We start from the raw sequence: 22969 nt of genomic DNA on the forward strand, positions 1-22969 counted from the left end.
ACGGTTTGGCTTCCCGTCCTTTGCTCCCCGGGCTAATCAGACGGATCCCAACCTGGCTTGCGTCTCAGCTTCTAGTTTCAACTTTTCGCCCCCTATTCCCGGGCTAACTTGAGAATCCCAAAGTGGCTTTCGTATCCGCCTCGGCCTGCACTCGCGGCTTCATTTTCCCTAACATTTTTCTCTACCCGGTATGTTTCCCCAAGCTTTCCTCCAACGATATTCCTCCCTCATTTCTCCTGGCCTCTCCCCACAGTCCGCGTCCGAATCTGTTTGTTCTAGCTTTCACTTTCGCTTTCGACCTTAGAGATTTCTCCCAGCTTCCCCCCGTAGTCCGTATCCGAGTCTATGCCTAGGCTTTCAATAGCTTCTTCCGGCACCCTTTTCGTCCGGCTTTTCCCTAGGCTGTTTGCTAGTCTCTCTCTCCGGTAATTTCCCTAGGCTGTTTGCTAGTTTCTCTCTCCGATATTTTCCCAGTTCTTCCCGTTTCTTCCCTCCTAAGTTTGCTATCTGTCCTAGGTTTCCTATCCAAGCTAGGTTTCCTATCCGAGTCACGGCACCATTATGTCGCTCCCCCTCTTCGTGGAGGAGCAACACAGGACCCTGCGCTGTTCTTTCGTCTGCTCGGCCCTCCCCGGGTTTGCTGCTGGTTCTTCCCGGGTTGGCTACTATCCCTTCCACCTCCGTGGAAGGGCAGTTCCCCCTGGCCGCATTCCCCACTTCCGCAGGGGAGCGGCACACCGCCGGCCGGCTCTTCTCGGGGGCTGCACGGGTGTTCCTTCAGCTAGATGTTCCCCATAGATGTTCCTGGTGCATGCCGTCTCTCTCCTCCTTTATAGTCCTCCTCCGCCAATCCCAACTCGGCTGCCCACACGCCGAGTACGCTGCTCTCCAATCAGGAGCAAGTCCTACAGTTAATTGGTTGAACTGGAGGCAGCTGTGCGAAAGCTGTTTACTTCTCTCCCAGCGCCATATTGTGGGAGAGCAGATGCATAGAATAAGTCCTAATTCGAGTAACTTAGTCTAGTCCGGATTGCTCCCCACAGGCCTTTGTGTAGATCCAGAAAATATAGAAAAACTAATACCAGATACAACAGATTTCCTTGGGAAATGAGGCTTTTTCGTATTGATGAAAGAAAAAAAATCTATGAAAAGATAGAATAATCAGTATCCTTCTGCACTTAACAAAACAGTTAACAGTTCAAGTAAAACTGTTTAAAAGCAATGCCTTCACAGAGACAGCTCCTCTGAGTTCTGATGAAGTAAGAAACCAACGGCCAACAGTAACAGCATCACCATGCTGGGACCAGGCTGGACCAACTGCAAGAGCCAGGACCAGAGGATGCTGGTGTGTGGGAGTCCATGGACCACAGCACAAGGCACAAGTGGGCTCGGACAAGAGGAAAATGCCTTAAACCACACCTCGCTGCCACGGCTTGCACATTTGTGCTCGCAAACTCAGTTCCTTAAGCCCCCAGAGTGCCAAGAGGGTAAAAACTCAATCTCAAAAGGCTGTTCAGAGGTAGGGTTTTTGTTCTCATTTGGGTGGAGCCCCAAAGCTGGACTCCTGGTGGTGCTGTGAAGAGGGAGTGAGACAGGGAACACACAGCAGACACGCCTGTCCCTGCCACGATGCGCAGCAGCTCAGAGACCCATGCGATGCTCTTGGGATACAGACCTTCCCACCTTCCCAAGCAGCCCACCCCAGTGCTTCTTAATAGGAATAAAAGAGGGAGTAACGCAGCAGCATCAGCACCAGAGCCCAGATTAATCCCAGGGATAAGGCAGAGCGGCGAAACACGGAAAGATTTTACAACTAAATTTTAAACTGGAAATGGTCAAGAAATTACTGAACTTAATTGTTTACCTGTGACTAAATAGAATTTTATGTCATAAGTTAAAAACAGAGGCTTGAAATGGACATTAAATCTGATTTTTAACAAATGAAGAAAAACATTTTAGTTTGAATAAACTGAAAATTTGAGAAGTGTAATTTTTCTAAAAATTTCCTAATTGGGGGAACAAACTGTCCTGACTGTTGGTGGGAATACAAATATACTAGAAATGATCTGTAAGCTTCTATCATACTCATGAGGGTACTTAAAAATCTTTGGAAAAATGGAATTCAAAGACAAGTTCATCTTGGGGCAAAAAGCACTTGAAATCCAATCCGTGCACAGATTTCTCACAACACACGTTTCCCATGAAGATTCTGGAAACCATTCCTACCTTTCGGTCTTCACAAATGGCACCCTTAAGATCTGTGCATTTTCATTCTGCTACAATGAGTTTCGCAGTTTTGTGATTTTGGGTGAATGTTACTGATTGCTAGGGAATTGTACTTGAATACTGGATATATATAGTGCTTATTTGAAAAAGACATTGTGCTAAAAAGGAAATTAGAGTCTCAGGAAATTTCAACACTGCATAAAAATCAGGCTTTTAATTTCTGAGAAACTGTGCTACATGTGTTTTATCAATCTGACTCTGAAAGAATAGATGTTTTCAATGTGCAGGGTTGACCCACTTCACAGAGCTGGAGCTGGGACTAAGGTTTCAATTTCTTGAAGGCCATCACGTACTTGATATCCCGGCTGCACATATTCACGCAGAGAACAACTGCTGCCGCGAAGCTAATGTGAAGACACTATTAAAACAGACTTTTCCCAGGATTTGTCCTTTTCAAATTATATCTTGACCTTGACTTTTTTTTTTTTTAAGATTTATTTATTTGAAAGTCAGAGTTACACAGAGAGAGGAGAGGCAGAGAGAGAGGTCAGTCTTCCATCTGCTGGTTCACTCCCCAGATGGCCGCCAACAGCCAGAGCTGAGCTGATCCAAAGTCAGAAGCCAGGAGCTTCTTCAGGGTCTCCCACGTGGGTGCAGGAGCCTAAGGACTTGGGCCATCTCCCACTGCTTTCCCAGGCCACAGCAGAGAGCTGGATCAGAAGAGGAGCAGCCGGGACTAGAACCGGCGCCCATATTAGATGCTGGCGCTTCAGGCCAGGGTGTTAACCCACTGCGCCACGGTGCCAGCCCCGACCTTGACATTTGAATATCCAGCCACTGTATTTCTTAACCCCATTCTGAGTAACTTATTGGTGCTAAAATTGTTCACAAACTGTGGTCTGATCTAGTTAATTTACAAACATTGACTGCATAGGATCTGCTAGAGCACATTTATGGAATTTGGTGGTAAATGGATTAGGCAGAGCTTCATCTAAAATATTCTAAATATGTGACCGGCGCCGCGGCTCACTAGGTTAATCCTCCGCCTAGCGGCGCCGGCACACCGGGTTCTAGTCCCGGTCGGGGCGCCGGATTCTGTCCTGGTTGCCCCTCTTCCAGGCCAGCTCTCTGCTGTGGCCAGGGAGTGCAGTGGAGGATGGCCCAGGTGCTTGGGCCCTGCACCCCATGGGAGACCAGGAAAAAGCACCTGGCTCCTGGCTCCTGCCATCGGATCAGCGCGGTGCGCCGGCCGCGGCGGCCATTGGAGGGTGAACCAACGGCAAAGGAAGACCTTTCTCTCTGTCTCTCTCTCTCACTGTCCACTCTGCCTGTCAAAAAATAAAAAAAATAAAAAATATTCTAAATATGTAATGGTGACATGTTTTCCATACCTCATCGCTTTTACTCAACAAATAAAATTTCACGTTTTTAACAAAGCTCTTAGGATTTACACGTTTATATTTAAACATTGGTATATAGGAAGGTACAAAATCCTTGAAGTCAACAAAGTTAAGACAACCTTCCTCAGATCTTACCACCGAAATTCATGTCACCTTGTCTCTCCTAAGAGCTGAAAACTGTTAAAAGAATGAAAATCAGCTATTTGCTTGTTGAAGACAGTTATCAACGCTGTTCTTTGCTACAGTTCAGGGCACTGGTCCAACACACAACGTGTCAGGTAACATGACCCGGGACTGGGCTCCTCACTATTACTGTCTTTCCTTTGGAAGGTGAAGGTCTGAATGAGGGTTTTGATTTTGAAGGTTCAATGTTTTGGGGACGTCTTGCTTACATTTTCTGGTGTTGCCATTGGAAATGAAAAAAAAAATGGCATTATATATAAGTCAATATGTATTCCGCATTTTATGATCTGTAAGTTTTATCTCAGAAACAACAGAAGGGTAAACAACAGCTCCAGTTAGCAGCAGGCACGCTGAGGCACTGCAGGGAGGGCACTGATGGGCGCAGTCTACTTCAGTGCATCAAACTGCGCTGGGCTGACAAAGGGGACAGGAATGCAAACATGGTCACAGAATCCAGGTAGTGAGACTATCGCTCCCAGTGAATAATTACATTGCACTTTTCTGAATTACCAACATTTTTCATAATAAAGTGCTGGGAAAAAACAGAGGGGGTATCTGTCATTCAGATTAGAGTAAGCACCATTTCATACCAAATGCACAATACTATACTTTTTTTTTTTTTTTTCAGGCAGAGTGGACAGTGAGAGAGAGAGACAGAGAGAAAGGTCTTCCTTTGCTGTTGGTTCACCCTCCAGTGGCTGCCGCGGCCGGTGCGCTGTGGCCGGCACACCGCGCTGATCCAATGGCAGGAGCCAGGTGCTTCTCCTGGTCTCCCATGGGGTGCAGGGCCCAAGCACTAGGGCCATCCTTCACTGCACTCCCTGGCCACAGCAGAGAGCTGGCCTGGAAGAGGGGCAACCAGGACAGAATCTGGTGCCCAACCAGGACTAGAAGCTGGTGTGCCGGCGCCACAAGGCGGAGGATTAGCCTAGTGAGCCGCGGCGCCGGCTACAATACTATACTTTTTAAAAAACAAGGAACCTTTGCAATACTGATTGCATTAAGAAAGAAAATTCCAAATTCCAACATCAGAAACCACTGAATATATAAATTTGAAATTAAACAAATCAAACAGTAAGAAAAAACCCTGTACTTAGAAAATGCTTTATAATTATTTCTTAATAACACCTTGGACTGAAATTAAAAATCTATTGTATGGAACTGAGTGAAAATAAAAATAAAAATACAAAAGAGGTAAACAAAGGCATTAATGAAATAGAACTGAAGGTCAAGGGTGGGTGCCTGACTTAGTGGTCAAGACCCCAGTTGGCTGGAGTTGTGGCTCAGGGGGTTAAACCTCCACTCGCAACACCAGCATGCAAGCAATGCCAGTTCCAGTCCCGGACGCTCCACTGCTGATACAACTCCCAGTTCATGAGCATGAGGAACCAGAGGAAGACGGCCCAAGTACTGGGGCCCTGCACCCATGTGGGAGACCCAGGCGGAGTCCCTGGCTTCTGGCTTTGGCCTGGCCCAGCCCTGGCCGCTGGTGGGCATTTGGGGAGTGACTCATCGGATGGAAGATGTGTGTGTGTGTGTGTGTGTGTGTTCTCTCCCTGCATCTCTGTAACTCTGCCTTCCAAATAAACAAACATGAATCTTAAAAAAAAAAAAAAAAAAAAGACACCAGCTGGGACATCCACACCCCAAACTAGAGTGCCTGGGTTGACATCTTGGCTCACTCACCACTCCCACTTCCTGCTAACGAGCACCCTGGGAGGCAGCAGGGGGGGCTCAGTACTCAGGTCCCCGCCACTCCCGTGGGAGACTCAGATCCAGTCCCTGGCAGCTGGCTCTGCGCTGGCCCAGCCTGAGCCGTGGCTGCAGTTGGGGAGTAAGACAAGAGATGTGCCTCTCAAAGTAACAAATTTTTAAGTAAAAGTTAATAGAAAACAAAAAGATTCAATCAATATACCGTAAAACAATTTTTGTGAAGGACTAAAAAAAATCAATCTCTTATAAAAGCTTACTCTAGGGGGAATAAAAACCAAAAAATTACTAATACTAGCAACAAAAACTAAAAAAAAAAAAAAAAGCTGCATTAAGGATGAAAGAAAATAAAATGTGTATATATATACAAAAACTGTGGACTACAATGAAGCTTTCTTTTTAAAGGAACAGAGTCAGAGCAGTGGAAACCATCCTGAAACAGTAATAATCATGCTACCCAGTGGGTGCTGGATGTTGTCCGATGTCTCTTCCTCCACACACTGATGTGTGCGCTTACTCCTCTTTAGCTTGGACACATGAACTCACTTCAGAATGCTGAACCTGTCTTACTTGGCTGGCATAATCCTTCCATGGTCACTGGGATGACTCCTACTTGGTCACTGCATCTAATTCTTCTATATGCTGTTGGATTTCATTTCTAATATTTTATAGAGAATTTTTACATGCATGTTCAAGATCAACACTGGTCTGCAGTTTTCTCTTCTAACGTCTGTATCTGGCTTTAGTATTAGGATAATGGTGGCCTCACAGAATAGAATGAGGCCATATTCCTTCTGCTCATAGCTTCTAAAAGACTGCACAGAACTACTATTTCTTCCTTAACTGCTTGAGCCAGCTCACCACTGACCACATCTGGGCTGGGCACTGTCTGTCTTGCAAACTTATTAACTATTTATGAGACTCTGAAGTGCAGACAGGGTTATCTGGATTGTCTGCTTCTTCTTGTGTGAGTTTTGGCAGACTGTGTCTTTCGAGGAACTACTCCATGTGCGTATCAAGTTTGTGGCAGAGTCGTTCATAACATTGCTTTATTATCCTTTTAACATCCACGGCATCTGCAGGATTTTCCCTTTTTACTTTTTGATATTAGCAATGTGTGTTTTCTTTCATTTTTTCTGAGTTAACCTGGTTACAGACTAATCTATTTTATTATCTCTGTAGTAAAAGAAGGGAGGGAGGGAAGAAAACGGGGCAGGGGGGTGGGGACACAAAGAGTCTCACATAAGGTAAAGGCTCAGTAAATTCCTTCCTATATTCCTTCCCTCCCTCCTTCCCTCCTTCCCTCCCCCCTCCCTCCTTCCCTCCCTCCTTCCCTCCCTCCCTCCCTCCCTTCCTTCCTTCCTTCCTTCCTTCCTTCCTTCTATCTATCTATCTATCTATCTATCTATCTATCTATCTATCTAAGAGATAGAGAAATAGAGAGAATGAGATCTCCCATCTGCTGGTTCACTCCCCAAATGTCTGCAACAGCCGGGGCTGGGCCAGGCTGAAGGCAGGAGCCAGGGAATCAATGCAGGTCTCCCATGTGGGTAAAAGGGACCCAAGTACTTGAGCCACCACCCTTGCCTTCCCCAGTGTATGTAAGCAGGAAGGTGGAATTGGGACTGGAGCCAGGACTCAGACGCAGGCATTCCACATGTGTCATGAGCATCCAGGTGGCGGTGTCTTAACCATGATGCCAGACTTCCTCCCCAAACATCACATGTGATTAATCAGCCGTCAAGGTGGGAAGCAGCCATCAGAGAACCCACTTCTCGTGTTGCTTCTACCAGTTTTTCACTTGCTCCTCTTGGGCTTTGAGAGTCATGGGATCCTCAGCATCTTGACCATTTTGCAACTTCAGCTACACTGCGATGGCCAATATTTTCAAAACCATCAATAAGTTATCTGATGGGCATCTTATTTCTGATGGGCATCTTATTTTTGACAGGCAAGGAAATTTCTACTGTAAATGTGAACAGCAGCTGCATCAGCACACCAACAGCTGGGTACAGGTGTTCCTGAGACAGGGGTATTGTTTCTTCACGGTCTCACCTGACGCCACTCAGCACACGCGGCATTCTGTTCCCTGTGCAGAGTGAGGTCCGAGTGAGGACGCACACGGCTTCCTGGCAAAACCGCACGCACTCAGCTCACCCTGGTCCGCGGTGTGTTTGCCTGCAAATACTTCTCTCACTACACTTACACCGGCAGCATTTGAAGGAAGCAAAATGATGACTGTTGGTTTACCTAGCTATCGTTTAACTACTCTCACATCCACTGGTGGAGTCTCAGGCCTCATCTAAAATTTTATCAGAATCAGGCAATTACAATTCTGAGGACTTGGCCTTGGAAGGACCCTTAGAGTTCTCTTCCGAGCGACAGCCCCGGGGCTTCTCTGCCGGGGCGGAGTGGAGAGTTCTCTGCTGGGACCGTCTGTGTACTGAACGTGTGCTTAGCACAATCCCTGGTCTTGACCCACCCCGTGCTGGGCGAACCTTCTGTCCTGGCTGTGCTCAGAGCCAAATACTACCCGTGCTGTGTGAGGAGGGTGCTGTTCTATGGATCACAAAGCCCCAACCACAGGTAAGAGGCTCACACACACCTTCCCTCCACGCACACATCTAAGAAGAGAACCGAAGTGCTGCGTAAAATACTCACTTTGCTTTATAAGGCGAATCGGACCCAGAACTTTTGGTTTCCATTGAGCTTTCGTATTCCTTGGCCCTGAAGAGAAAAAGTTTTATCTCAGTTAGTTATTCTGGGGCTAATTTTTACAAGTATAAAATCATGCTGTCAAAGTGACAAATCAGTAACGTCACATTAACCTTCACTTTGGTTTCTTTACAACTACAAAACGACGCTAACATGAAAGACTGAAGAAATACATAGTTGAGAGGATACAGACTGGATTCATAGAAACGCTTGCTGAGTTTACAGGCATGGCTCGGAATGGTTACTCCAGAAACGTGCAGTGTGGAAGCCTACGTGCCACAGCAGAGGCGGCTGCCCACCTTCACGGCACAAGGCCAAACGCAGGTGAAGCCATTCAACCTCAGGCGCGGTGTAAAAACGATCGATGACGTCACCAGATCCTAAAACCACCCAGAACCCAGTTACTGAGATCGGGCTGATTTTTTAAATTAACCATTTCCCTGGTTGCAGTAATTTTCTGATTACCTTACAGAGTTCCAAAAAAGTTCATTTTCCTAATTTTTGCCAGTTAATTCACTGTCTCTGTGGCAGTGTGGAGTGCTGTGGTTCCCACCACACAACTTCCGCTGATGTAATTTGGAACCCTCGTTTAGTAAGAGCCCGTTATTCGTCAGTACCATTCTAATACAATTATTGTTATTACAGCTATGGTTTCGAAAACACCTTTACTGAGACGTTAATTTACACGCCATGGAATTCCAGTGTATCTGCAAGGTTGTGCAGCCACCACCACAGCCCTTCTGAACAACGTATCTGCAGTCAGTCTCCCTTCTGCTTCCATCCCTGAGAGCCACCAACTACTTCTGTGTCTAAAATTTTCCTACACTGGACATTTCGTGAGTTCAGCTTCCTTCATTTAGCACAGCACTCTTCCAGCCCGTCGACGCTGCAGGGTGTAGTAGTACTGCATTCCTTCCCATGGCCGGCTAAGGCTCCAGCGATAGATAGGCCACCTTTTTCTTCCCCAGGGTTGTTTCTAGTTTTTGGTTCTTGTGAATAATGCTAATACAAATATTTGCAGGCAAGTTCCCCACCTCCCACTTTGGCAGTTATAGTTCCGATTCCCTAGGGGATGTATCTAGCAACAGAATTACTGGGTCATACAGCAATTGTGTGAGTAAATTTTTGAGGATTTACCAAATTGTTTTCCAAAGCAGAGGCACCATTTTGCATTCCCACTATCAACAGAGGAAGATTCTGCTTTCTCTGTGGTCTTATTTTTGTCTAACTCTAGTTGGACTGAGGTGAAATCTCATTATGGATTTAATTTGCATTGCCTTGGTGACTAATGATGTTGGCTACCTCCTTCATGGACGGATCAACCATTTGTCTATCTCTTTGGAGAAATGACTATTCATATCCTTTGCCCATTTATTATTGTGCTGTTTTTTTTTTTACTACTGAGCCAAAAGGGCTTTATGCACCCTGATTGTGAGTCCCTCATCATCAATATGACTCACAAATATCTGCTTTCATTCTGGGAGCTGTCTTCACTTTCTTGATGACATCTTTTGCAGCACAAAATTTTTTATTTACTACAACTTATATAATTACTGCTTGTCATTTTATAATTTCTGTTCAGTGGTCACCTCTTTTTTCTTTTCCTATAATTTAATCTTTGAATAAATCTATGCTTCTTTACTTCACCTAATTCAGCTGCTCTCAACCAAGAGTTCATGAGCATAACCATGAATAGTGACAATTTTATTCTTATCTTCCAATCCTTACATTTTTCCCCTCAGTTCCACTGAACTGACAATCTCTAGTTTAACACCAAAATAGTGAGATCAGTTCTAAGATTTTGGTTAGTACTCTACCACATTCAGCAAGTTTTCCTCAATGATCTAACTGCAAGTTTTTCTCTTTAATAGATGCACTGCCTTCTCTAAATTCACTGAGAGAACCAGGATTTTTCTACTTCTCATATTAATGTAGAGAATTAATCAGATTCCTTTCCAAATATGCAACCAACCTTGCATTCCAATAAACCCAAAATGGAATTTCCTAATTTCCTTCATACACTAATGACAAAACACTCATTGACGTATTTTAAAAATAGAGGTGTTATTTCACTATGTCCTTGAAAAATATGCTGAGGTTCTAAACCTGTATACAGTATTTAATAGGTAATGAGCACTTTACATTAATTAATCCTCGTAATAAGCCTACGAGTTAGGTAACACTGTACAAATAAGAAAGCTGCAACACCGGGCGGTTGAGAAGCTTGCTCAAGATGCTGCGACATAATGGATTCGATCCTAGTTGATTTAGACTCAGTCAGGGTCTAAGAGAAAACCTTGGACTTGCCTCAGAAAACCAAAAGTACGGCGAAGCCAGAGCTCTTTTACCACAGAGCCCCACTTCATCTGTAGGATGACCAGAACACACTGGCCATTCACCGAGATTCCAACTCTGGGAATCGGTCAGACCTCTCCCCAAACTGTCTAGGGAGATATTTTCCTTAACTAACTATTCTCTCAACAAGAACACGGTGCTGACTACTCCATCCCCTAGAATGGTCTCCACACAAACAACACTGCCACTGGCAGCATCAAGAGGATAAGACAACGATGTCGCATGATGAAACCGGAGAGCTGGGCGAGGCGCGGACAGCGCATTCTGAACCGATCACCACCACCACGTGCCCTGCTTCTTGCATCACCCTGTGCAGATGCAGAACACTAGGTGTCACTGAGGGCGGGTGTCGGACAGCCCCGGAGCCGACTGACCGAGCAGCAGCCACTGAGCCTTCGTCAGGATTCCTACTGCACTTCATTCTTGTCGCCTCAGAAGTACGCAGGATAACGCAAACTCGTCAAACAAAGAAAGCAGCTGAAAACCAAACCCCCCACGGGAGCAAATAAACGCTGGGTGCCTGCTGACGCCCGATGGAGGCCCACACAAGTGCAGTCTACACTCACACGCAAGCGTACACACCCCACACAATTACACTCAGTCCCTCGGTCATGCGTGTTCCTCCAAGCAGTTCCCTTCTACTGTAAATCTGCCACACCTTCCATTTTTACTTCTAATAATGGTTATCTTAAAAGCTTCCTGGTAACGTTTTTTCCACACACTTCAAGGCAGCTTCCTTGTAGATAACAGTTAGCCAGCAGAACAGACTACCTGGCAACCTGCACCAATAGAAAGTTCAACCAACGTGAACTGAAACAGGACTGGAGGTGCAACTGAAACACTGGAGGTGTCCTTACAGTTAGTAACCCGTCCTTTTCCCTCTGCTTTCGGAAAGTGAATCTCGAGTCCACTTAACCTAAAGCTTTAAGGAAAACGAACGATCGTGTTACCTAGAGTAGCAGACACACAGACCATAATACGGGGTCTCCAAGAAGCCAGCCTTTGAGCAAAACACCGAATGGCCTGAGGAGCTGGTCCCAGCGAAGGCTGGGGAGGGTCGGACTCTAGAAATCAAATCAAGTGCAAGCACACGGAGAGATCAATTCATTCAAGGCACACGGGGTAGCAGGACACAGGAGCGCACTTTTTATGGGAACATGCTACTCTACTAAAAAGTTACTGAAAGTCACTGGTCATCCAGACAGCCTTTAATCATCGCCCCACTGTATTCTATAGCTGTCACTTCCTTTCTAAAGTCCTCCTCTCCTCTGATTTGCATTTACTAAGTTATCTATTCTCACCGTTCATTTATTTGAGAGGCAGATGGACCGAGAAAGGGAGCTTCTATCCACAGGTTCATTTCCCAAATGCAAGGACTGTCAAGGGCTGGGCCAGTGCCAGGAGCTGGGAACAGAATTCAAGTCTCCCACATGGGTGGCAGGAACACAACCACTCGCACCATCACACTGTCTGCGAGGGTCTGTGTTAGAAGAAGCTGGACATCAGGAGCTGGAGCCAGGAACTGACCCCAGACCCTCTGCTACGGGACATGGGCATGGCCGTGGCTTCCCTCTTTGCCACCTTTTTACCACGACAATAATGAAGGCTAAACACACGACTCCAGCTTGCAGTCCACACTGAAACTCCCTGACCTCTCGATCTCTAAATCTAAAGTCACTTTCAGCATTCTGTTTACTCACGACGTTCGTTAACAGTACTTTGGACAGCACCATAAATTTATCCTTTATTCTTGTTTATTTTCTCAAATAACCAATATATCAAAAATAATCAAATGCATCATGATTTCTTTCCTCATGTCTTCCACAGTACCATGTAATAACATACAAATTCTTATCACTTTACACCTAGATTGGTAAAATAACCTACTCCTTTCTCATACTTCTTTATTAAGTGTCTAAATTTACCTTTAAAAGCATTCTTTTGGTTGTTTTTTGAAATAAAACCTTTGGTTATAGAGAGGGTGTTGGGAGAGAGATCTTCAATCCACTGTTTCACTCCCAAATGGCAGCAACGGCTGGAGCAGGGTTGTTCTGAAGCCAGGAGCCCGGAGCTCCATCCAGGTCTCCCACGTGGGTGCTGGGGCCCAAGCACTGGGACCATCCTCTGCTGCTTTCCTGGGCACATTAGTGGGGAGCTGGATTGGAAGTGGAGCAGCCGGGACTCCAACCAGTGCCCATATGGGATGCCAGCCTCCGCAAAGTCACAGTGCCAGCCCCAAAACATTCCTTCTGATGAATAAGAATTGTACACGTTTATGGGGGACAGTGCGACACTCCACTACATGTATACAATGCACGCTGATCAACTCAGGCTAATAACAGATCCTTCTCTTTGTCACTATCTTACCATTGGAGCCTGGGTGTTCCTTTCTTGTGTACGTAACAGGGCACTGTGGACCAAGTCCCCTCACTGCGCTGTGTCAGCACCAGGAACTTAGTATACCTCCAACACCACTTTGGTGCTTTGATGCATCATCCAATCACTACTCTGTGATCAGACTGAGTTTTTTAAGCTATCACACACGAGGGAGAATGTGTGGTATTTGTCTCCCTGTGTCTGGCTAACTTCACTTAGTGCAATGTTCTCCAATTCCATCCATTTTGCTGCAAATGACAGGATTTCATCCTTTTTTACTTTTTAGGCTGAATAATATTCCGCTGTGTATGTAGACCATGGTTTTCTTTAGTCACTCATCTGTGGACAGACACCTTGACTGGTTCTGTGTCTTGGTTCCTGTGAATAATGCTGCAATAGACACAGGACAGCAGGTATCTCTCTGAAACAACAACTTCATTTCTTTGGATACATACCCAGTAGTGGGACTGCTGGATCACACAACACTGCTGTTTTAGTTCTTAAGAAATCTACACACTATTTTCCATAGTCACTGTACTCATTCATATTCCCACCAACAGCAAGAACTTCCTGTTCTCCACATTCCCGTCAGCATGTGCTACTTTTTGCCTGCTTCACAGTCGCCTTTCTAACTCGGGAGGTGACGTGTCACTGTGGTGTAGTCTGCATTTTGCTAATTGCCGCTGATATTGAGCATCTTGCCACACCTTTTGGCCATCTGCATTCCTTCATTTGAGAAGCACGTGTTCAGATCCTCTGCACATTTTTTAAACACACTGGTCACTTTTTCTTGTTGACTTCTTTGAGTTCCCCAATATTTGGGGTTTTAATCCTTTTGGATAAACAGTCTCCAGATACTTTCTCCACTCTGCTGCCTGTCCCTCCACCCTGTCGACTGCTTGCTTTGCGGTGCAGAGCGTCTTTGTTTGACATGATCCTACTTGTTTAGTTTGGCTTTTGTCGCCTGTGGCTTTGGGGGTCTTAACCCAATAACTCACATCCTACACCAACATCCTTTAGTGTCTTCCCTATGTTTTCTTTGAGCACTAGCACAGTTTCAGGTCTTACATTTACATCTTTGATCCATATTGATTTCTGGGTATGGTAAGAGGTAATGATCTAAGTTCATTTTCCTATGTAATTACGTCAGGTTCTGACAACACCACTTCTTGTAAAGGCTGTCCTTTCTCCAACATATGTTTCTGGCACCTTCTTCAACAATCATTTGGCGGTAGGTACATGGATTAATTTCTGAGTTCTCCATCCTGTCCCACGGATCTGTGTCCTGGCATACATGCCAGCACTACACTATTTAAACTAACATGCCATGCTTTGTAGTCAGGTATTGTGATGCCTCTTTCCATACTTAATTTAATTTTGCTCAGGATCTGTCTCTGTTCTAGGTCTTCTGTGGTCCCACATGAGTTTAGTATAAAGAACATCACTGGTATTTCGGTAGAGGTTGCATTTGATCTGTAGTCTGCTGAGGGTACTATGGACATCTGAGCAGAAGTGATTCTCCCCATCCATGAACATGGAGTATCATTCCATTTTTATGTCTTTTGTGATTTATTTCATCAATGTTTTATAATTTTCATCATAGAGCTCTTTCATTTCTTTGGTTAAATTTATTCCTAAATGTATTTTGGTAGCTAGGACTACTTTTCCTTTCAGGCAGAATTTAATTTGTAAAGAAACATTGTTTTTCCCATGTCAATTTTGTGCCCTACAAATTTAATGAATTTATCAGTTCTACAGTTTCTGGCAGAGTATTTAGGTTTGTCATCTGCAACTATGTATGTTTTACTTCTTCCTTTAAACTTCAATGTTCGTTACTTCCTTCTCTTTCATTATCACTCGTGCCAAGATTTCCAATATTATATTGAACAAGAGCAAAGAAAGTGGGCATCCTTGTCTTGTTTCAGATCTTAGGCTTTTTTCTCATTCAGTATGACACTGACCGTGGGTTCCTATATACAGTCCTTTCCCCCATATCTAACTTGTTTAGAGCTTTTTTTTCCACCATAAATTATGAAGGGATAGGTAACCTTATCAAATGTTTTTTCTGCGTCTACTGAAATAATCATATGATCCTTGTTCATTCTGCTGATGTGACTGATCACATGTTTGGTTTGTGACTGTTGAGCCATCCCTGACTTATTTATTTGACAGGCAGCGAGATGGAGAAAGCTTTCATCCCCGGATTTCCTGCCCCAGATGACTGCAATGGTACCTGGTTGGGGCCAAGGCCAGGAGGTGGGAACCCAATCCAGGTCTCCCACATGAAAGGCAGGGACCCAGACACTGGAGCCGCCCCCTGCTGCCTCCCAGGGTGTGCGTTGGCAGGAGGCTGCATCAGAAGCAGAGCTGGCACACAAACCCCGGCGTTCTGCCGTGGGACGTGGGTCTGCAACCACCACTGAGACCGCTGGCCCACAGACCCGCTCCTGTATCTTTGTGGTGTGCTGCCAGATTGCTTGCTAGCAGTTGGCTGGGATTTCCTGCATGTTCACAGGAGATATCGGCCTGCAGTCTTTGCCCTGCGTCTGGTTTTGGAATCCCAGTCATGCTGGCCTTGCAGAACGAGTCTGGCCGAGTTCCATCCTTTTCAGGTTTTTGGAATCAGTTTTGCAGACTTCAGCTGGACAGCCATCAGGTCCTGCACTTTTCTCTGATGGAGACTTGTAATTACCGCTTCACTCTCCCTGCATCCAGTCGGGTGTTCAGCTTTTCTGCATCTTACTGATTCAATCGGGGTAAACGTTATACAGCCAGGAATTTATCCATTTCTTCAAGGTTTTCCAAGCTGTTAACCAAGGGCTGGTCTGTGGTATCATTCGTAATGATTCTGTGGTAACACCTGTAATGTCTCCTTTTTCATCTCCAATATGTTTTATTTTTGGTTAGTCTGGCTTTTCAAAAAGACAGCTTTCTGATACCTTTTGATCATCATTTATTTCTATTCGGAAGCTTATTATTTCCAGCCTCCTAATTTTGGGTTGGATTTGCCTTTGCTTTACCGTTATTGAGTTGTATTATGAGTTTACCTGAAATAACTGTAATTTTTAAAAAATACATTTATTGCTACAGACTTTCCTCTTAATACTGCTTTTGCTGTAACCCACAGACTTAGACATGTTGTATTTTCATTTTCATTTGCTTTGGGAAATTTTTATTTCTTTTTTAATTTCTTCAATGATTCCCCTTTGGTCATTATGAAGCATGTTGTTCAGTTTCTGTGTATTTGTCAATTTCCCACCGTTCTTGTTCGTGTCTAGCTGTATCTGTTGCTATTTACATGGTGTGGCTTTGGTTTTCTCAAGACTTATGGAGACCTGATAGAGCCCAACTCAGGGAAACCTGGCAACCGTTCCGCGTGATGCTAGAAGAACGCGCTCTCTTCACACACGGTGGAATGTTCGGTTCATGGCTCAGGCCCATTTGCTCTACAGCGTGGTTCAGCTCTGAAATGTCACTGGTTAACTGGACTGTCTGTCCACTGATGAATGTCGAAGCCCCTCACTACTACTTCAGTTGAACTCTCACTTCAGAGCTAATAATATTTGCTTTACATATTTCGGTGGTGTGATGTTGGGTGCATGTGTGATTACAACTGTTATGTCTCCTTGATGAATTAACCCTTTTATTACTATATATCTGTTACAGTTCTTGATTGCTGGCTTTACTACCCAGGCAGCCAATTCGTCTTTAGAGTAGGGAATTTAACCTGCTTATCTTTAAGGTTTACACTGATAGATTTAGAACAAACTCCTCTCGTTTTGTTATTGCTCACTGATGGTTTTGTATATTCCGTTTCTTTCTGCCTCCCTAGGTGACCGCACAGGCTGAGCAAGGGTGATGCTGCTCGTTTTGCCCTGGGCCTCGAGACGCGGCCAGGGACTTCCTCAGGCCCAGGTAGGGCTGTCGGCGTGCAGCCCTGAGCCGCAGAGGGGAACCCCCCTGCTGACGCACAGGGCCTGTGCACAACAACCCCGCGCTGCCAGATGTAGGCTCTGCTCTGTGTCCTGGGAGGTGCGCTGGGTCTGGGGGCTTCTGGCAGCAACCAGGGCTGTCTACGAGCTCCTCGGACAGACAGGAGTTTAGCAATCACCACGCTCTGGCAGCTCAGGTCTGCGCTGAGTGGGGGCAATGTGGGCTTCTTTCTTAGAGTAAGCAGTTGCTTGGACTGCAGTGAGGTTTCCAGACCGGATGCAGTTTGCGAGGACGGCGGAATCCTGCTGCCTGCCGTCAGGGCTGCTGGTCCGCAGCAGGGGCGGGGGTCCCTGAGCGCTCTGTCTCACCTTCTCCTGACAGTACGGAGACCTCTCGTCCCAGCCTGGGAGCTGGGCAGGAGATGCAGTGCGCTTTGCTCTTCCATGCAGACTTTATGAATCTCTGTGTTGTTTAAGGGCCCCACGCTGGGACCGGATCGGCACTGCGGAATGGTGGGTTAAGCCACCACCTGCAGTGCTAGCATCCCAAGTGGGCGCTGGTTCAACTCCCAGCTGCCCCACTTCCAATCCAGCTCTCTGCTAATGCGCCTGGGAAAGCAGTGGAAGGTGGCCCAAGTGCCTTGGCCCCTGCACCCCTGACTCTTGGCTTCAGCCAGGCTCAACCCTGGCCATTGCGGCCATCTGAGGAGTGAACCAGAGGATGGAAGAACCCTCTTTCTCGCCGACTCTCCCTCCCTCTGTGTCACTCTGCCTTTCAAATAAAAATAAACCTTTTAAAATTAAATAAAACAGGGGCCCCAGCACGTCTTTACTGAAGTTTTCTCAGTCCCCTTCCTGCTCTGGTTCCTCTCTGTGGCAGAGGCGAGTGCCACGGCCGACCAGTCTCGCCCCCTTCTCATCTTCCCAGCACAGCGCAGATGGCACACCTTGCCAAAGCACCAGCGCCCCGATGCTGCTCCCCGGTTATTCGCAGGAGCTAGCTAAGGGGATCCGAGGCTCCCCCTCACTGGACCCTGCTGCGTTCACCTCTGAGGCTGTCGTCTGGACTGTGTGAACGCGGACGCGCAGCCTCGGCTTCTGAGACGTTTGTGACATTTTCTTCACACAGGATACTGCCGCCAGGGGGCAGTCGCGCTCGATCAATCCCAACAGACCCGTTCAGAAAGCGAGGTTAGGAGGCTGCTTTTTCAAATACAAAAATAAACATCAATCCGAAACGATGAACAGATGTTGACAATGGACACGCTGTCCACTGGTTTCCCTGGGCTCTCCCCGGAGAGCACCGACTGGCAGAGCGCCGGCTGGTGGAGCTGCACGCAGCACGGTGGGGGCCAGGCCTGCTGCCCTCACGTGAGACACCACTCCGTCTCCCCTGACGTGCGGCCTGTGCCAAACCATTTGGTACTTAACTCCAGTGCTTGCTGTAGTACCGCCTGATTACCTCTTGTGAGGAAGTTTTTGGTTCACTGCGTGACTTTAGAAAGGCACTGTTCTTCATCAGCCTCTACTGTCCTCATTTGTAAGCTGAGGAGGTAAAAACTCGCTCATTTCTTAACATCGTGTCTGGTTCTAAGACAGCAGGACACTGAATTTCTATAAACAGCAGCTATGGCAGACTGCTATGCATGCGTGAGAACTGCCAGGTTGATTTCTCAGCTAAGCCCAAGTGAAGCCGACTGAACGGGCTGCAGCCCAGGGAAGGGCCCGGGGGACGGGGACTCCTTCCTGGCTGTATCCCTGGGTGAGTTCTTTCTCCCACAGCAGGCCGCAGTTTCTGGCGGATGGCCTGGCCCCGGGTCTGAGAGTCCTTCAGAGGTAACCACACGGGACCAAGCACCTGCCTCGCGTCCTGGTGCCAGCAGACAGCGGCACTGACACCACCGCAGACTGCACGCAGCGCAGTGAGACCCAGCTCGCGTCGGGCCCGGAGGAGAGATCTCTGAAAATGTAACACAATGGGACTCTTCTCACAATTTTTTTATTGGGGAGATAGTTACTTTTCTTATAAAAAGTGCTGCTCAGGTAAACAAGTATTGGATTCATTATTTATAAATGATCTACCTTTTTCCCCCTAATTTCTCACTTTCTAACATGATAAATACAACCCAGACAAGCAGGAGGAATAAACTCGAGGCACTGCAGTCCTCCACGGGGTTCAGCGCGTGAGCTGGCGGCTCGGGCGGTGGCCCCGCGGTCCCCGTCAGTCATCTGCGCCTTTGCTCTCAGGAAGACGACACACAGAACAGTGCACGCTATCTGCATCTTGCTCACAACCATCCTCCCTTTGAGCAGCACCTGAGACGTCAGCCAGCGCTTCGGTTCACGAGCCGTCGGTTTTCCCTGCCGTCATCAATGCTGCCAGCCGTTTTCCCTACCTCAGTCACACCTAAGCCTGCTCTCCCCGAGTTCACCCAACACTTGTTCTGTGTTATTCTGAACACTTAGCCTCTCAGAAAGGTTGTTCATGTGCACAACATATCTCTGCTGATACATTACAAACTGATGGGGTTAGAAATTATACATCCCTAGGGCTGGCGGCGTGGCGCAGTAGGTTAATCCTCTGCCTGTGGCACCAGCATCCCATATGGGCGCTGGTTCTAGTTCTGGCCACTCCTCTTCCAGGCCAGCTCTCTGCTGTGGCCCGGGAGTGCAGTGGAGGATGGCCCAAGTGCTTGGGCCCTGCACCCCATGGGAGACCAGGAGAAGCACCTGGCTCCTGCCATCGGATCAGCGCAGCCATCTAGGGAGTGAACCAACGGAAGGAAGACCTTTCTCTCTGTCTCTCCCTCTCATTGTCTGTAGCTCTACCTCTCAAATAAATAAATAAAATCTTGAAAAAAAAAAGAAATTATAAATCCCTTAAGGTTACCAAGTAAGCAAATACAGAAAAGATGGACGAATGAGTGCTAAAAACGCCTTCAAACTAGATTTGACACTAGGTTTCACCTCAAAGCCCTAAGCCAGAATCCCGTCTTCCCCACTCTCCACTCTGGTCAGTTCAGGTCAGACAGACCCTTTCTGTGTGTTTTGTATCCAAAATAAACATACTAATCAAAGTACTCACTTTAATTTCTCAAGTATTCAGTTACACTTATACATACGGAGAGTCTCTCCCTCCCTCCCTCCCTCCCTCCCCCTCTCCCCCTCCCCCTCTCTGTCCTCCCCCCTCTGTCCTCCCCCCGTCCTCCCCCTCCCCCTCTGTCCTCCCCCTCCCTCTCTCCCCCTTCCCCTCCCCTCCCCCCTCTGTCCTCCCCCTCCCCCCCTCTGCCCTCCCCCTCCCTCTCTCCCCCTTCCCCTCCCCTCCCCCCTCTGTCCTCCCCCTCCCCCTCTGTCCTCCCCCTCCCCCCTCTGTCCTTCCCCTCCCTCTCTCCCCCTTCCCCTCCCCTCCCCCCTCTGTCCTCCCCCTTCCCCTTCCCCCCTCTGCCCTCCCCCTCCCTCTCTCCCCCTTCCCCTCCCCTCCCCCCTCTGTCCTCCCCCTCCCCCTCTGTCCTCCTCCTCCCTCTCTCCCCTCCCCTTCCCCCTCTGTCCTCCCCCTCCCCCTCCCTGTCCTCCCATTTCTTCCCTCCCCCAGGTTCGCTTTCCTGGCTTTGTGCCTGACTGCAGGTTTCTGCTGCTGCAGACCCTGGGAGGCGGCAGTGCTGGTTCAAGTGCTCGGGTTCCTGCTGCCCACGTGGGAGACCTGGAGTGTGTTTGAGGCCCCTGCTTGGGCTCGGCCCAGCCTCACTGTCGCCAGCATGTGGGGAGTGACCCAGTGGCAGGGGCCATTTCTCTCTTTCAAGTGAATGACCAGCGAGACAGAAAGCACAGGAAGAGATGCTCAGTGTCTGTCATCAGTCACCAGGGAAACGCAACTGGGACTACAATGAGAGGCCACTACAGCCCCACCAGGATTAGGCTAACACTTTTAAAATAAGAATACCAAATACTGGCAAGACTGCACGGCGACTGGAACCTGCACAGACTGATGGCAGCATACGACGGCAAAGGTCGGCAATGCCAGCTCCAGGCATTCCCCCCAAACACACGAAGACGTATGTTTACCCAAAGACTCGACGGGCACTTTACAAATATCCGGAACAGAAAACCGCCTGTCAACAGCTGAAGGGACAAACGACGTTACTATAGCCATGTCCACTGCACACACAAAGCAATGAAAAGGTAACAACAGCACGCACACCACAGACGACAGGCGACAGCACCACGGTAACTCAGCCAGCACCCCAGCAAGCGCCAGCCGCGGGGAGCCTGAGTGTCCAGGACAGGCAAACGTAACCAGCGCTGAGACTACAGCTGAGTGAGTGCCAAGGTGCGGTGGGAGAGCGACCGCAAGGAGGCACCAAGGAACCAGGGAGGGGGACATGTTCTCACAGGCTGTGCACTACCTGCTACCCGGACTGTCAGAACTCCAGGACCTCCACAGGTGACAACTCTGTGTTTCACTCAAAGGAGTCATACTTTGGTGGAAGAAACAAAAATCAGACTTTACATCCATCCATCTGGTCAACACAGATAAATATGACTAAAACATCAAAATACTACTGGCAGCAGAGTTACAGATATTTTTTCCTATGGTGATTTTTTTTGGTCAACAGGTATTGCTTACACAACCAATAAGACTCTCACAGACAGCCTCCCTGGGAGCCGCTGTGTGAGCACAGACTGGCAGGTGGTGAGGCAGCTGGCTGCACGGACCCACGAGACACGAGCCCAGGACGATGACGCCTGGACCACAGAGGCCCTGAGGTCCCCGAAGCTGTGTGATATGCTCTGACATTTTGAAGAGCTCACTCTGGCTGGATGTCAGACTCATCAGAGGGCAACCACAGCAACCCAGGAAGGAGAAGACGGACGCCTGGGCTGAGGGGGAAGCTGTTAGGTTAGAGAGACGTCGTCAAATTCTCAACATGTTTTATTCATCTATTTTTATTTGAGAGACAGAGATATAGAGAAAGAGCACCCACCAGCTGGGTTACTCACTCCCCACCACCTGCGACAGCTGCAGTTGGGCCAGGCTGGGCTAAAGCTGGGAGCTGGCAACGCCATCCAGGTCTTCCAATGGATGCTGCCTCCCGGGGCCTGCGTGAGCAGGAAGCTGGGCCAGGAACAAAGCCAGGACTTGAATCCAGGGCCCTCATAGGAGATGTGGGCACCTCAACTGGGTCAAACGCCCATCCCCCAGACATATTTTAAAGCAAAGGAAACAACGCGTGTAGTTAAATGGGACGCGGGGTGTGGCAGGGAAGGGGCCAAGACGATTTCAGGAGCTCTGGCCCCGGCACTCGTGGAGTGAGCTGGGCTTGCAGGGGCAGGCGGTCCAGGTCTGTTTGCGACATGCTAAGTGTGAGGACAACTGAAGTCATCCAATGGGCAGTCAGCACGTGGAGGGCATGTAAAGCCATGGGATCAGGTGCGCTCCTTAAAGGGACACGCACATAGGGAAGAAAGGAGGGGCGGGCACTGGGCGCAGCAGTTCAGACGCTGGGGGCCTGGTTCCAGGCCCGCCTCTGTTGCTGCTTCGGGGAAGGCGCACTCTGCGAAGCGACAGCTAATGGTCCTTGCCACCCATCGGGGAGACCAGGATTGAGTTCCAGGCTCTTCGGCTTTGGCCTGGACCAGCCACAGTTACTGCAGGAACTGGGGAGTCCATCAGTGGACAGAAGAGCTCTGTGTCTGTCCTGTCTTCTTCTGCCTTTAAAATAAACGAGCACGCTGTGGCGTCCCAGGAAAGCCGCCTCCTGCAGCACAGCGTCCCACGTGGGCACTGGTTTGAGAGCCAGCCGCTTCAATCCAGCTCCCTGCTAATGCGCCTGGGAAAGCAGCAGAGGATGGCCCGAGTGCTTGGGTCCTAGCACCCACGTGGAAGGCCTGGAAGAAGTTCCCGGCTTCAGACCGGCCCAGCTCCGACCGTTGTGGCTATTTTGGGAGTGAACCAGCAGATGGAAGACCTCTGTCTCTGCCCCTCTCCCTCCGTCTCTGTCTCTAACTCTGCCTTTCAAGTAAAACTAATAAATCATTAAAAAAATAAAGAAGAAAAAACCCAAAGAACAGACT

At 47.9% G+C, this 22969-nt stretch overlaps 1 protein-coding gene across 10 annotated transcripts in view; it reads right to left on the minus strand.

Moving 5' to 3' along the window:
• The window catches only part of SCAPER (S-phase cyclin A associated protein in the ER), a 439476-nt gene that overhangs the window by 211040 nt on the left and 205467 nt on the right, over positions 1-22969 (minus strand). For all 10 annotated transcript variants that reach the window (XM_070054635.2, XM_051834595.3, XM_051834596.3 and 7 more), the window contains one exon: positions 8181-8246. In XM_070054635.2, coding sequence (XP_069910736.1) covers positions 8181-8246 — 66 coding nt within the window. The remainder of the gene's footprint in view (positions 1-8180; positions 8247-22969) is intronic.

The sequence above is a fragment of the Oryctolagus cuniculus genome, chromosome 12 (genome assembly GCF_051225735.1).
Source record: "Oryctolagus cuniculus isolate XC-2025 breed Fujian yellow rabbit chromosome 12, ASM5122573v1, whole genome shotgun sequence".
In the NCBI taxonomy this organism is placed as follows: domain Eukaryota; kingdom Metazoa; phylum Chordata; class Mammalia; order Lagomorpha; family Leporidae; genus Oryctolagus; species Oryctolagus cuniculus.